This window comes from Pygocentrus nattereri, chromosome 5 (genome assembly GCF_015220715.1).
Source record: "Pygocentrus nattereri isolate fPygNat1 chromosome 5, fPygNat1.pri, whole genome shotgun sequence".
NCBI classification, from domain to species: Eukaryota; Metazoa; Chordata; class Actinopteri; order Characiformes; family Serrasalmidae; genus Pygocentrus; species Pygocentrus nattereri.
In genome coordinates this window covers 19,304,416-19,319,857 of record NC_051215.1, presented here as the reverse complement: position 1 = coordinate 19,319,857, position 15,442 = coordinate 19,304,416, and the positions used below count along the sequence as shown (strand labels likewise).

Below are 15,442 nucleotides of genomic sequence, written 5' to 3'. Positions count from 1 at the left end.
CATGGGCACTAACCCCAATACCATCAAAGATGCTGGCTTTTGAACTTTGCGCTGATAACAATCCGGACAGTCCTTTTCCTCTTTGGCCCGGAGGACACGACGTCCATGATTTCCAAAACCAATTTGAAATGTGGACTCGTCAGACCACAGCACTTTTCCACTTTGTGTCAGTCCATCTTAGATGAGCTTGGGCCCAGAGAACCCGGCGGCGTTTCTGGGTGTTGTTGATATATGGCTTTCACTTTGCATGGCAGAATTTTAACTTGCATTTGTAGATGGAGAGACGAACTGTGTTCACTGACATTGGTTTTCTGAAGTGTTCCTAAGCCCATGTGGTAATATGCGTTATATGTAGAATGATGTCGGTTTTTAATGCAGTGCAGCCTGAGGGATCGAAGGTCATGGGCATTCAATGTTGGTTTTCTGCCTTGCTGCTTACTTGCAGAGATTTCTCCAAATTCTCTGAATCTTTTGATGATATTATGGATGGTAGATGATGAAAACCCTAAATTCCTTGCAATTGCACGTTGAGAAACATTTTCTCAACAATGTTGTTCACAAAGTGGTGAACCTTGCCCCATCCTTGCTTGTGAACAACTAAGCCTTTCAGGGATGCTCCCTTTATACCCAATCAAGACACTCACCTGTTTCCAATTAACCTGCTCACCTGTGGAATGTTCCAAACAGGTGTTTTTTGAGCATTCCTCAACTTTCCCAGTCTTTTGTTGCCCCTGTCCCAACTTCTTTGGAACGTGTTGCAGGTATCAAATTCAAAATGAGTGAATATTTGCAAAAAACAATAAAGTTTATCCGTTTGAACATTAAATATCTTGTCTTTGTAGTGTATTCAATTGAATATAGATTGAAAAGGATTTGCAAATCATTGTATTCTGTTTTTATTTATGTTCTACACCACGTCCCAACTTCATTGGAATTGGGGTTGTACACTTTACCTTAGTAGTTATCAAATTGAACATTGTAGCAAATAAAAGTGAAGGAAACATACAAATTTCCCTTTGTATGATTTGGCCATGACAAAGAAAAACATGATTTTGATGAATACTTTCAAAACCCTCTGCATGCATAAGTTATTTTCACACATGAAAACACATCAACTTTTGTCAACCCTCAAAGTGCACTCTTTCTGGAAAGTCTAAATTTGAGTTTCGGGCTTCCTTTGGATCTCAAGCCTCATGGCTTCAAGCTAGTATTTTAGTAACATCTAACAGTGCAGGACAATGGTAAACATGCTTCATTTCCATACCTAAATGTGTCATGTCATTGCAACAACTATGACAAGAAATCATCTTGTAAACAACAAAAAACTGCACACTGTCATTGGTGTGAAACACTGGTCATATGAATCATCAATATCAAAAGCAATCTGATTGCTAATGGTGACACCCTGTGAATTTTCAGCCTGCTAAATGTGAGTTACATGCCATTTTCATATGCCGCTACACATCTAAAAAGAGGCTCTGTATGTATCTCTGAATGATCATCCTTGTATTATGTGTATATCATTTATCAAAACCATTCTTTTTCTGGAGCCTGAAGTAACCTCTCTATTTTCAGTCATAAATGTGTACCTAAACCTTTACAGAGAAGCAGGCTATATGGACTTTCCAGTGTTCTCCTGTGATTAATCTGGGTTGAAGACTTTTTCCTGGAGATATAATTTTATAATGTTTTAAATGGAAAGGAATAGAAGATTACATGCACAAACTATACTGTGATGATGAATTAAATAAGATTAAAAAAGCTGGCACACACCAACACTGAGGATGGACTGGCTGTCAACCCATTTGAATAAGATCATGTAGAGTTATTACACAAGTTCATGCTCATCATTTGGGTCATGTTTCTGAATAATGCAGCAACAGGCATAGATAGCATGTGTGTGTGTATATTATAGCTATCATTTAACAGAAAGAAAAACAAATCATACACTTAAGATGGAATGAACCAGGCATTGAGTAATACATGCATTGCCATACAAACTCACATCCATTTCCACACAGAAGTGTATGGTGCTGGTAGGGGATCCAGTGTGCCACAGCAAATAATGAGCTCTAAACCTTTAGATGAGATTTAAATGAAGAGATTTACCTAATAACTCTGCAGAGGCTGCTGGTGTAGTTTGTGAAGACACCTGCTTTAGTGTTTAGACAATTTCTAACTTCTAAAGATACTTTCAATTCTGAGGTTGAGCAGGAACACAGAAGCCACCAAAAAGAGAGAGTGATTCTGTCAAACCACTACAGCAGCTTCCAAAGTCAAACACTGGCAAAAAACACAAAACATTATAACGTGAAGGAAAGACTAAACACTGCAAAACAAATAGCAATATGAAAAGATACAAAGCAAAAAACTAAACAAATGAGGAAGAGTAGACAAAAACATGAAAGTACATAACCAGTGGTAAAAAGCCTTAATCACTTCAGTCAAACGTGAATACACCTCCTTCTTCCCAAGTACAGTATAATTTAAATTTAAAATATAAATATATACATAATACTTTTTTTAAATAGTGCATTAGCTTTTAGCACACAGTATGCTCGCTGAGGGGTGTGGTCTCATGCCTCGGAGTGGTGAAGCATCATGGTCAGGGGGCAGGTTCTGGTGCATGCAGGCCCCTCAACTTCCTGAGGCAGTGGGGTTTATTTGGAGGTGGGAGGAGTCTGTTTATCCAGTGAAAGACTGATGGGAGGACATGAACAAATGGCCTAGCAGTCTCAGCCTGCAGCATAGTTGCTCAGGAAGGAGTAGAACATAGGCAGCTTCATCCGCTGCTGGTCCCGCCGACACCACGCAATCACTGTACCCTCGTTATTAGCCGTATAGAGGTGGTGGCCATCACACGAAAACGTAAGACTGAAAAAAAGTAAAGCAGCAAAATTAGTCACATAGAATTACAAACCTCAGTTCCAAAAAATTTTAGGACAGTATGTGAAATGCCAATAAAAACAGAAATTAGTCCATCTATTTTCTAAGCCACTTCTCCGTCAGGGTCGCGGGGGGGTGCTGGAACTTATCCCAGCAGTCAGTGGGCGGAAGGCAGGATACACCCTGGACAGGTCGCCAGTAATTAGTGACTTGTAAATTATGTTTCACCTCTAATAAATTGAAATGTGATGTTTTAACTTTATTGTTTACTTCAGAAATATGCGATCATCCAAATCTGATGCCTGCAACATGTTATAAAAAGCTAGGACAGGAGTGGACAAATGTATTGCATCACCTTTCCTTTTTAACAACACATCATTTGATTTTTTTTGCCTTTCTGCTGTTAAGCAAGTCTTTAGCTATGCAACAATACAGGGCCTTGAGACTGTGTTTTTGCCCCGAATTAAATCAAAATGTAGAAAAACTCAAATGAGTCTGTTTCAACAACCTAATCAGTATTAATTTATATTCAGATGATAGCAGCAACACCTCAGATCTACAGTTTGGATTACTCAATGTAAGATCACTAAACTCAAAAGCAGTCATCGTAAATGAAATTGTAATTATATTGTTTAGAATTATTATATTGTATATAAATTCTACGTTTTCTGAATAAATTCTGTCTCACTAATAAATTCTGTCTCACTGAAACATGGCTTAGACGAGATGAATATTCAGCACTAAATGAAGCCACCCCTGTAGGCTATAGTTATGTACACAGCCCAATATTATCAGGCAAAGGAGGTGGAATATGTGTAATCCACCAAAATACCCTAGATATCAGTCAGAAAAAGTAAAAAAAAAATATTTTTAAAGAATTTAGTGATTTCGCTGCAAACCTAGCTGTGTGCAATGATAAAGTAAGAATTGTAGGAGATTTTAATATCCATTTTGAGAAGGCAGATGACCCACTAAAAAGGCATTTACTTCAATCCTAGACTCTGTTGGTATTACCCAAATTGTAACAGGACCTACACACTACTGTAGTCACACTTTAGATTTAGTTTTGACACATAGACAGGCTTAATATCCTACCGGGAAACCTCAGCAATCTCCGACCATTACCTAATTTCATATGAGCTACGTCTTAGCCATAATATATGTAAGTCCCCTCGCTATTCTACAAAGCGCTCAATAAAACCATTTACTGCCCTACAATTTATAGAAAACCTAGAAAAATAAAACTATCAACCCCAGTTCCACTCCATCAGACTCAGTGGAGCTAGATGTACTAATCAATTTGCATGGCCCCTCCTACTCTGACTGGAGGGCCGCTACGCGACCAATCCCGAGAAACCCCGTGCTCGCCACAATAACTTTGTAGGTAGTTTGACCAGAGGAGGATAGGTCCCCCCTTGTTAGCCTTGGTTCCTCCCAAGGTTTCTTCCTTAGCTCTGAGGGAGTTTTTCCTTGCCACTGTCTTCTTACCTGGGGGATTTACATTTCATATCAAAACTTTGTCTTTACTGGAATTCTGTGAAGCAGTTTTGTGACATCAGTTGTAAAAAGCAATATACAAATAAATTTGATTTGATACAAACATTCATGTCCCTGATAAAGACATAATCCAGAAGGCATCAAATATTTCTTTCAGCATTAATGGTCCCTTCACAGACCTGCAAGTTATCCACGTCATGGGCATTAACACACCCACATACTACAAGAGACCCTGGCTTTTTGTCCTTGCCCTTTGTGTGCAGAGATTTGTCGGGACTCCCTTTATACTCTAAACCAGAGGTCACTAATAGACGGACCACAGTCTGAGCCCGCACTCAAAAGCTGTCCTCTGCGGACCTGGACCTATAACCGATAAATTATGGAAAACTATATAGTTTCAACGGGGTGGTCATATTTTTAATGTCTTTACTTTTCTAGCCTTTATGGTACTGTTTCAGCAGCCCGGGAGACTCATAGACCAATCGCATGCAATGTAATTATCACACTACTCCTCATCCAATCAGATCTGTGCATTATGATGAACACAGACTCGAGTGAGTGACGCAAACACAGGGAAGGGACGAGGCAAGAAACGGCATTCGGAGAAAAAAGTGAATCAGAGGGAAGTGATTTCACATGGCGTTCTCTAAAAAGAGAAAAGTGACAATATATGTTGTTGAAACATCACTGAATTATACTTTATTTGATTTGACATTAACTACATAAGATGTCAATATAACTACTAGGCTACTTCAGTTTACAGTATATGGCTTTGAATCATAATGCAACTTAGACATTATGATGTTCTGGACCTTTGCTTGAAGATATTTTCTCTATTTAGACCTTTTTAAATTTTAATTAGAGACTCCTGCTCTTAACCTGTCGCAGAATTAATACATCAAGAGAAACTCTGACATGCAGCAACAATATACAAGCAAGCAGTACCTTATTATTGGCTTGTTGGACTTGGGGAAGGTTACTTCTCTCACTGGCTTCAGGTCCCATGTGCTCCATAGCCTAAGTGTATGTGTGGGAGGGTAACAGAGGGGGAGGGAGTGAATATGAAAGAAAGAAATAGAAATAAAAAGGCAAAAATTAAAAAGGCAAGAGGTAAAAGGCTGACACTGAATCGACATTCAGAACACATACAGATAAAAGGCTAAAACACTATATCAATATAGTGTAGGACACGATAGTGAAGAAACAGATTACTCCATAAGAAGTATCAAATCAAAAGAAGACTGGAAAGAAATCGCATGAAAATGCAAAAGGCCCATGATCTTTATATGGAAGAAAGAATTCCATATTCTAAATCAGTTCACACAGCACAGTATAGGGTAAAGTAGTGTATGGCCGCTTACCTCACAACGCCATTCTCTAGCCCACCTGCAATCACATTAACCGACACCCCCTCTGGCTGATTGGAGAAAGCTACTGAGCAGATGATCTCTCGACAGTGTACATGACCAATTAGATCGCCATTCACCGTCCACAGTCGCAGGTCACTGCCTCCACCCACTGCAAGTGGGACAACAGCAGGATGATGATATAAAACTGTGTGCAAGAGTTTACAGCTGTAAACTATTACTATTGCTTAACAATGTAAATGTCTTTTTTTCCCCATTGTAATATACTACTAAAGACTGAGCCTAACTTGGTTAATTATCTATCTTTCTTCCCGTTCATACTTAGAAGCTCCAAATTTACGACAGGCACAGCTTGAGTTCAAATAAAAATCATTACTCACTGCTGTCCACTAAGTGCGACAATGCCAGTTGGAAATTGGAGCTTTTGTTATTTTTATAAGACTCATGATGCACTCATGATCTCAGTGTGTTCTGTGCTTTCTTTGTGTTACATGTATTTGCATTGACCCAACTGATGAAAACATGCACAATTCACATTGTGTGATTGTGAAAGCTAACAACTATAGAGAATAATTGCTATCATTAAATTATGTAATATTGTGACAGGCCTACCTATAAGAGAAAGCACTGAAGCAACTGCCAATTGGCTTCCATTATAAAAACATCTTAGTCAATGGGTTTTTATTTCTAACTACAGAGAAATTGTAATCAACCATACGGTAATCAACCATATGGTACCAATGCATTTCAAATTACTTGTTTGGCCTGACCAATGAAAGCTGAGACATGTTATTTGTGTTTTTCCAGAGGTTTACTTGTGTTTTCCAAAAGTTGTTTTTTTTTAAGCTGAAATCTGATGTTGTAGCGCAAGAATGTCATGAAGACTTTTTGTACAAGCATATTATCCATCTGTAGCACAGATCATGTTAACCAGCGCAGCTGCATGTTTAGAACCATCTTATATGCTAGCTACAATAAAAGTGGTATATCATAGGACATATCACACAACGTTTAAAAGTTCAGTTATGTTTATGTGTGCCAATATTGCTATCTTGTTATGGTTTGCATTTAACAAATCAATAAATAAACATTTTACCTTCACTGTTACCCTGTAACTTGATAAACCATCACCAGCCAATCAAATCTGTTGTTTATACTTTGTTTAACATATTCTCAGTACTAGAAACCCTGTAACTCACCTGAGTCGCACACAGTAGCAATGTCTCCGGTGGGCTCGCTCGCTGACACTGCATTCACAGGGCTTTTGTGACCAGTGAGACTTTGCACATAGCACAACCTAACAGGAGAACTCTTTAATTATTTGACATGGTTCAGTGCTGACAGTAGTGCTAGAACATTAGAGAGTCACAAAAAAAGACATCAAAGTAGTGCACAAATTGTTCAGCCTACAAAGGTTTGTAGTTTGTAGATGCCCACTCATTTGCTGTTTGTTACTGATGATGTACTGATGATGGATGATTAGTACTGAATCATAAATGTGGCTACAACTCATGCTAAAGGTATTTGAAGGAGCTCCTTCACTCCAGAGAACACAGTGATTTTGTGCTCATGTGCAGCTGCTCCAGAGCATCCCATTCTATTGGTCACTGCTTTTCTATGGAGATTATACAAGCTTTGTCATTGCCCATGTCATGAACTCACTAATTAGAAGGGGCATTTGGACGCTTAAGAACACCAATATGTCACCAATCTTATTGCAAAGAGCTGGTGTGGCTGCAGATTTTCATGCCGACCAAACAAGAGCTCACCTTATAACTAATCAAGTCTTTGAAGAAGAAGACTAACCGATTAAACAGGTGTGTTCAGGTGTGCTTTTGCTTATTTGGAATAAAAAGCTATAACCACACCAGCCCTCTGTGGATACAATTATTACACACACTTTAGAACATACCGTGTTTATGACTAAAGCTCACTTTATATGCATCAGCACAGATTTAGGCTTGGCGTGACCTTAGTAGGGATAACCATATCTAACAGACATAAATGCCCCATATGTTTTCTACACATGTAAAATCTATATCTAGTATAAAAAGTTTAAGTACACACCTATTGAGATCCCAGATGACACAGGTTCCATCTCGGCTAACACTGATCAGAATGCTATATGGTTTGCAGACAAACAGGCCTGTGACCTCATCTGTGTGGCCATACAAGTGAACCTGAGATTCCACATCCATCTCAGAGGACTAGAAAAAGAGAAAAAAAAAAGAATGATGCTTACTACTAAAAACTTTCTTGATCCAGTGATAACTTCAGTCATCACTTCTTTCGAAGGTTTTGTTTGAACATGAGACCATGAATGAGAACATTTAAATAGTCACTGGGTTTAGTTAATCCAACAACCATAAAGAAACAGCCACTGCTTATCACTCAATAAAGAGACAGACAACAGATATGTGGTGAGAGAAAGGGTGTTTACAATAAAGACATAGAGATTATGAGTGGCTGAAGGCTTGTGTAACCCCCTCTCCTGTCTGACTCTCAGACACCAACATACCTGTGGGCTTTAGGAAATGTGTTTCTAGGGCAACAGAGAGGTGACAAACAAGGCCACTACAAACTGTGTGTGTGTTTGGAAGCGCTCTTTAAGGGGTAATAAGGATGTGGGCGGATGTGTGGGTGTGGAAGCAGTCTAGTGGAGGAGAAAGGGAAGGGGGTCTCGTTACCATGGTAACCTACCATGGTGGTGGAGAAGCGTGTGCTGTAGGCAGTAATGACTCCACACTTACTGCCTGTAAACAGCTGACAACCGTCAGGCACCCATGCACAACTAGTCACCTGAGAGACAGAGAGAATTGGACACAAGCAGGCATGGCAGCACAGGAATAGACACTAAAATAAATAAGCAATAGAATGAAAGAAAACTGATAACTAATGAAACAAGACTTTCCACTGTCTTTTAACACTTGGTTAAAGGTGCCTGAACAATGGAGCAAGTAAAGCACCTGCATTGCTACTTTTATTATTGGGGGGTAACTAATGTATCATTTTATATTTCATACTAATATTTAATTTGAAAATTGACTTGTAAAATAGCTTTTTCTATGTAAACATTTAAGAATATGTACAGTAGTATCTAATTTTCATTAGGGCCCTAGGTGGCTTTCTATCTTTTCCTAGGGCAAAGATCACCCTTGTGCGTACAATATGTTAGCTGATTTCTTTGCCTGAGTCAATAATGTTACTTCCTTCAATTAAAAAAATCTTACATAGTGCAGCTTTAAGCTAACATTATTTTGTTTCAGCTAAGACTAACCAGTTTACATTAAGATTTGTTGGTATTTTTTATGACTATTCCAGCAAGTACTGCCCCCCATTGTTCCTCTGTACAAAATGAGGCATCCTTCTATGAGCAAAGCACAATGCTCTGCATAGGATTAAAGGAACATCAATAGCTATAGATAAGAAAAAAATGGCTATGTTTGCTACATCTCTCCTTTTTGCTTGTGAACTTTTCTTCTTATGACTTGGTCCAACCTGGTGTAGTGGAGAGCACTGAATGAAGTTTATGGGAGGTTCACTCTGCTTGCTCTTGAGTCGCAGCATGTTGTCAGTGTAGCCCCAGCTCAGAATGGCTGACCATTGAATATCTGTACTGTGCATACTCCTGACACCTGTAAAACAGTGAGTATTTATCACTACCGAAGAAGAGAACACACATCCACACCCATTTGAGAAAATGAATGATTCTGAAGATACTGAAGAAAGTTCTCAACAGTCACCAGGTACTGAACAAGAAGCACGAGTCGATGCACAAGATCTTTTCCTATAGTGAAGCGGAGCCTCATTTCACTAAAACAGATCTTAAAAATGGCCATATGATAAAAGACAGCTATTACATGCCAACCAAAAAGGCATGTGCAGTCTGAGGACAAAGGGGCTCTTAAGCCCCTTTGGGGTCTATCTCAGCACATGCCTGCATACATCATTCATTATTTGAATTATGATGTGATCTTGGACCAGTTATAATTTAATAAATAAAAAAGAAACAGCATGATATTCTCCCTCTGTTTTATGTAATAATTTACATAAACATACTTGAAACAGAGGAACTGTATCAAGTTTTGTATTCTTCAGTCTACAGCTGCTGCTTAGCTTGCTTGCTAAGTGCACCAAAATGAAAGAATTTTACATCGTCAGTTTAAGGCTTTTGTTACATGAGACACTCAGTCATCAGCACCAGATCAGCGCCATTCTGAAAACCATTCATCTGACAGCGTATTCGCATGTAGTTTTGTAAAATGTAGCTCAATTTAAAACAGAAAGACTCAGAGAGTGTCTCCAGTAACTAAAGCATCCTTGCGTATGTGTGTGTGTGTGTGTGCGCGTGTGTGTGCATAGTTCCCCACCTTGCTCCTTGCTGTAGATCATCATGAGGCAGAATTTGCGGGAGAGGCCGCAGATGGCACGGGTGGGCAGAGCCAGCAGGGAGCCAAAGCACTCTCCATGGGGCTGACTGAAACACACGACTGGGTCAGGAGCACTGGGTGAGCCCACATATTCTCCCCATTTCAGTCCCTTGATCCATGGTAGAGGACTCTAGGCAAAAAGAAAAGGCAAAGCGGTACTGACAATAGTACACAAGAACGACCAGAAGAAAAAGAGGTACATCTGATCTTTAGACATCAAATTACAAATTGCAGTTTGAAACTATTTATCGAAATTGAGCATGTGTGTGTGATGTTGACATATAAAGACGTATGACATGGTCATACAAAAAAAAAAAAAAAAAAAGTAAAATCTGACTTAATGCCTCTGACTTTTCAATAACTTATTTACAGGCTTCACAGGACAACTTGCAGCAGTGCGCACACACAGCATATTTTTTCCCTTGAGTGCAGCATAATGTCACCTTCACCTCTGACCATCGCTAACTATCATCAAGCTAAAAACATTCAGCTAGCTTAGAGGTCCTCCCTGATACCCACCCAATAAGTCACAGTAAGAAAATATGCTACAGTATCTGATTTGCATTCAATTTAACTGAAAGATTTACAATTGTCTGTTAAGAATCTAAGGATTATTAAATATATAGCAGACTATTCAAATAAAGTGGAACCACAAACACTTCATGAAATTTGCCGCAATACTCTGCCACCCTTATAAATCATTCCCAATAACTCCCTCATAAAGTATTAGTCCTTGTCAGTTAAATTGTTGTGTCTCACCTATCTTAAGATAACACCATCCATCAGTGAGACTAAAAATATTTTACTCCAAAGAACTTATTTACCAATATCTTATTTCCTAAAATTTGTTCTTGAGAAAGATCCTATGAAAAAGTCTGTCAGATTCATTATGTTCTTAAATGGCAGAATTGTTTGCACCTTTCTGCTTTTGAGTGTGCATAGATTCTGTTCTTATATAAGCTCATACACGTCCTTCCTTGACACAGACAACATGTAATATATCTGTTTTAAAAAGTGTGCAAGAAGTAAAAAGGAAACTATTGCTGTGGTGAGGCTGGCAAAGCTTTTATTTTTGCATCAGTATCCTCTGAAAAACACGCTGCTTGTATTTTGTACTTTCTTTTAGTGCCATTTAAAACATGGGAAGCACCAAAAAAAATGATTGCTATTGATACTGCTTGTTGTGCATGGCCAAAATGCTGCAATAATTAACACAGCATGTTGCACAAGGTAAAGCAGTTTGCAGTTAAGGCGTAGGGTTTAAAATGCTTTATGCTGAATTCACAATACTTATTTAAGATGTTCAAGCTGATGTTTAATTTGCCTCGGGGATGTGGCTGTTTGTGGTTCTCAGTGTTGGAGCTTTTCACATTAACTATTGTTTGGTAAAATCCATATCAACACCATACTGACATTCACTTTTATAGTGGCTTTTATAGTCTATCACCCACACTTAAGTAGTTTGTGGTCTCAAGGTACTTTCTTTTCTCCAAAGATTTAATCTGGTTAATTTTTTCCCCCCAATTCCCAGGTACCGCACTGACCATTATTAACCAGTGAGTAAACCTTCTCATTTTACATCTTCACAGGAATTTTTACATTGACTTTTATCTGAGGACAGTAATAAGATTATTAGGTCTCACCGGGAAGACAATGTCTTTGGTATGTTCACGACTCTCTCTGAAGGCCAGCTGCACCAGGAGGCCCATAGCTGCAGGCAGTTCTCCCTCCATCATGAGTTTTGGACCAGCCCGGCTGATGTGGATAGCATTAAACAGCTGCCTTGGTGTCTGGCCATACGTCTTGATCATAGTCTCCAAGGCGCGCCGTTGCACTGGGTCTTCCACCGCAGACACATCCATGCCAAAATACGTCTAATAAAGACAAAGCATATGGTTTACCACAATGATGAAGAGCAAATACACTTTTAAGCTTCATATGCAGCAAAAAATGTAGAATAAATATGCACAATATTAATTTTTAATAATTGCCTATGAAATATGCCTATCTACCAAACATAAACTTTTAAACATTCTACTAGCAATTATTCCAATAATGCTTGGTTACATAATTGATCAGTAGCCTGCTTTAAACTAGTAGTGAACGGTCTGATGCTTGTTCATCCACTCGGACTGAATATCACATCATGTCATGTCAGAGAACTGGAGAACATTTGTCGTCTAGATCTATGTTGTCTGGTTATGAATAACAATCAGATGTTTTTCTTAGCCATCACATTACTTTAAACATGACTTACCAGTTGTTAAAGATTTTATTTAATCAACAACTCAACATTTGGACATAGCTCATAAAAGTCAACTTGCCTAGTCTACATATTATCGTTGCTTCAGTAGGACTACAAGTTGAAATACAGTCCATGTGTTCTTCTGATTATGGGCTTAGCCAGAACAATACAGAATGAATGTTGTATTTTGTATTGTTTCTAATGTTTTTAATAAGCATAAAAAAAACTTGCATATGTGTACTGCGAACTTCATTTATGCATTAACAATGCTAAATTGCTTGCCAGTAAAGATGTATTGACCAACAATAGTATTGCTGGTCAACATCTTTAACATGTAGGTGATAAGACTGCCAAATACCTAGGACTATAAGTAGCTGAAAAAGTGTGAATGTCAATTTCTCAAAGGTGAAAAAGGTGCCAGATTTCGTGGTCTTAATTTTTAATGAAAGGAAATTAGTGAGGTAAAAGAATACGAACCGCTGGATGGAAAACATTGATAGCCTGGATGGCAGCCTTGCCCTTCTGCTTGAGGCCAAAGACCAGATCGATCCACTGGCAGAGTGTCTGTGACACCTGGTCTGATTCCAGAGCCTGCCTGTGGATAAGAACGAAGAGCCGGGGGTCGTTCCTGGCCCAGGGAGGCAGATTGACATGGTTCACCCTTTCACTATTCTGACGAACCCCAAAGTCAAAACCTGGAAAAACGTGTATAACATTTTTTAAAATTGTATTGAGTATGCTGAATGCTTTCAAAAAGGTCATAAAAGTAAAGATTTTATAATGCAAGATAGAAACAAACTATCTAATTATTATTAAATCATCTACTCAGGGTTACCAGATATTCTAAAGCAAACTGATTTGTACTCCAATACCTTAAGCATGGCTGATTTCAAATTACAGTATAAACTTACAAATAAATTTGATTTACTTGTTACAATCTACAATACAAACTGTAAAGACCTACAATTAACTGTGGGTTGCCTTTAATACATCTAAATCAGATAAGTGACTGCTCATTCAACAGTGGATAAAATTCATTCACAGGAAATTCATGCTCTATGTATTGTTGCAGATGGAAGATACCTTCTCTGTTGACCAAAAATTCAGGCAGGTAGAAGAATTCTGGGATGAGCTCCTTAACATCTGTCATTGACTCAAAGGAGGAGAGTCTCCAAGTGGTGTTCATGGAGTGGAAGGTCCGATCAGGAATATCAAAGCTCTGGTCTATGTGGATCAGAAAGAGATGGCATTTTTTGTTGGTCCTTTAGTTAACATAAATAACCTACTTGTTCATGGTACATTATATTGAGGTATAAAGGATGACAGGGAAAATGGAAGGGAAAAGGCAAATAGATAATGAACAAAAGACTTTCTTTTTGTGTGTGTGTGTGTGTGTGTATGTAATACATGCTGCACAAGACTTCAGAACACCCTATTCACTTCAGAACAGTCTTTTAAAGCATCACTTCAATGGCCTGTTTCAAGACCTGGCTGCCCAAGAAATGCAGGTGCTGCTCAACATAATGCATAATGCTAATTGTGAATACTGGGTGGGAGCACGTGCACCGCCTCTCAGACTGTGAACGTCTGCCATGCAATCTGAGATCACCTTGATATGCCAGGAACATTTTGGTGAAGGGAGGCATCCTGACCAGGAAATGAAGAACGGTACCACTGTTGGAGTAATGGGAGCCATAGTGGTAAGGCTGCACAGGTGGCATGGGGTCATCATCACGAGCACCTTTCTTATACTCCTCTTCTAAGTACTAAAAAAGTAGTACACACAGTGAAGATCAAAAGCTAACTATAAGCATTGTAAACAGCAATTGAGCATTTATGATATTTTAAATTGATAGGTTATTAAATGCTCATTATATATACATAATTCAGTAGCACTTTGCTTTACAGATCGTTAATAAGAGGATAATGTTATGGTAGTATCGTGGTAATGAGTTGTATTTATCCATAAATTAAATGTCAATTTCATAGTTGTTATGAAATAATAAAATGGTAATTGTAGCGGTAACAAGTCAGGAAGAAAATGGTAAAATCATGGTAACAAGTTGTACTTACCAAAATATTACTTGCATTCTTTCCAGTTCATAACGAATAATAAGCTGGTGTTTGTAGTAATAATAAATTTCTAATAAGATTGTATTTACCTAAAAATGACATGCACATTTGTTAGTCATTAAAAAATAAGAAGTTAGTCATTGTAGCGGTGGTGATTCTTTCCATCTTTTTTCCCCACTTACTACACCTCACATCATGTAATACCATCAGCTCTGCAGAACAGTCTGGGTAACTGCACTGAAACAATGACTAAATTACTGCATTATAATCTCTCATGATTGTTCTACTACTTTACAAGTGTAATTACACAGGAATAGAGGAGGTACATGTACTGAGATTACACAGAATCAGGGCTGGAAAATGCAATATCACATGTTCCCTTTGTGTTACCTTTTAACAAAATACTGTTACTCTGTTATAAAGCACAGATTGACAAAATGCTCCGAAATGATTTTTTTGTATTCATGTGGAAATGAGGTACATTTGAACAAAGTAAATTCAATGCATCACTTTTTAATAGTATTTGTACTTAAATATGCTAGCAAACTAGCTAGGTTAGACAGCCTGCAAGTGGTATTTGTTTGCTGAATAACATTATAACATTAACATCTAACATAATAAAACATGAACATAAATATACATGAACACAGTTCACTAGCTGACTGTTACAATAATGTCCCTAAAGTCTACTAATAATGTTACTTCTTCTCTGTTAAATTTTGTGTTAAATCTGTGTCCGTCCTTAGCGCTGCTGCTCCTCCGCATTTTCACCCACTGCGCTTATAATACACACAGTTTCATCTCGGACAGTAGACTGACTTTCTGTAACCAGTGGACGACGCCTTTGTTCCTCCTCGCCACATTGTGCATTAATGTTCTTGCAAGAGTCATATTTTCATCTTATTATCAGAGGCTTTCAACCGGGGAATGTGTGCGTTTAACGG

The 15,442-nt window shown here is 38.3% G+C and overlaps 1 protein-coding gene across 5 annotated transcripts in view; it reads right to left on the bottom strand.

Moving 5' to 3' along the window:
* Positions 1–880: 880 nt before the first annotated feature.
* Positions 881–15,442, bottom strand: part of lyst (lysosomal trafficking regulator) — a 166,916-nt gene continuing 152,354 nt past the window's right edge. For 4 of the 5 annotated variants that reach the window (XM_017722809.2, XM_017722807.2, XM_017722808.2 and 1 more), the window contains 12 exons: positions 14,035–14,191; positions 13,509–13,649; positions 12,903–13,120; positions 11,824–12,054; positions 10,121–10,310; positions 9,249–9,385; positions 8,451–8,549; positions 7,818–7,957; positions 6,950–7,047; positions 5,745–5,901; positions 5,329–5,400; positions 2,736–2,874 (listed from right to left, as the gene is read on the bottom strand). In XM_017722809.2, coding sequence (XP_017578298.1) covers positions 2,736–2,874; positions 5,329–5,400; positions 5,745–5,901; positions 6,950–7,047; positions 7,818–7,957; positions 8,451–8,549; positions 9,249–9,385; positions 10,121–10,310; positions 11,824–12,054; positions 12,903–13,120; positions 13,509–13,649; positions 14,035–14,191 — 1,779 coding nt within the window. Of the gene's footprint in view, positions 2,875–5,328; positions 5,401–5,744; positions 5,902–6,949; positions 7,048–7,817; positions 7,958–8,450; positions 8,550–9,248; positions 9,386–10,120; positions 10,311–11,823; positions 12,055–12,902; positions 13,121–13,508; positions 13,650–14,034; positions 14,192–15,442 lie in introns of all 5 variants that reach the window. The other variant, XM_017722806.2, reaches the window with a different exon arrangement.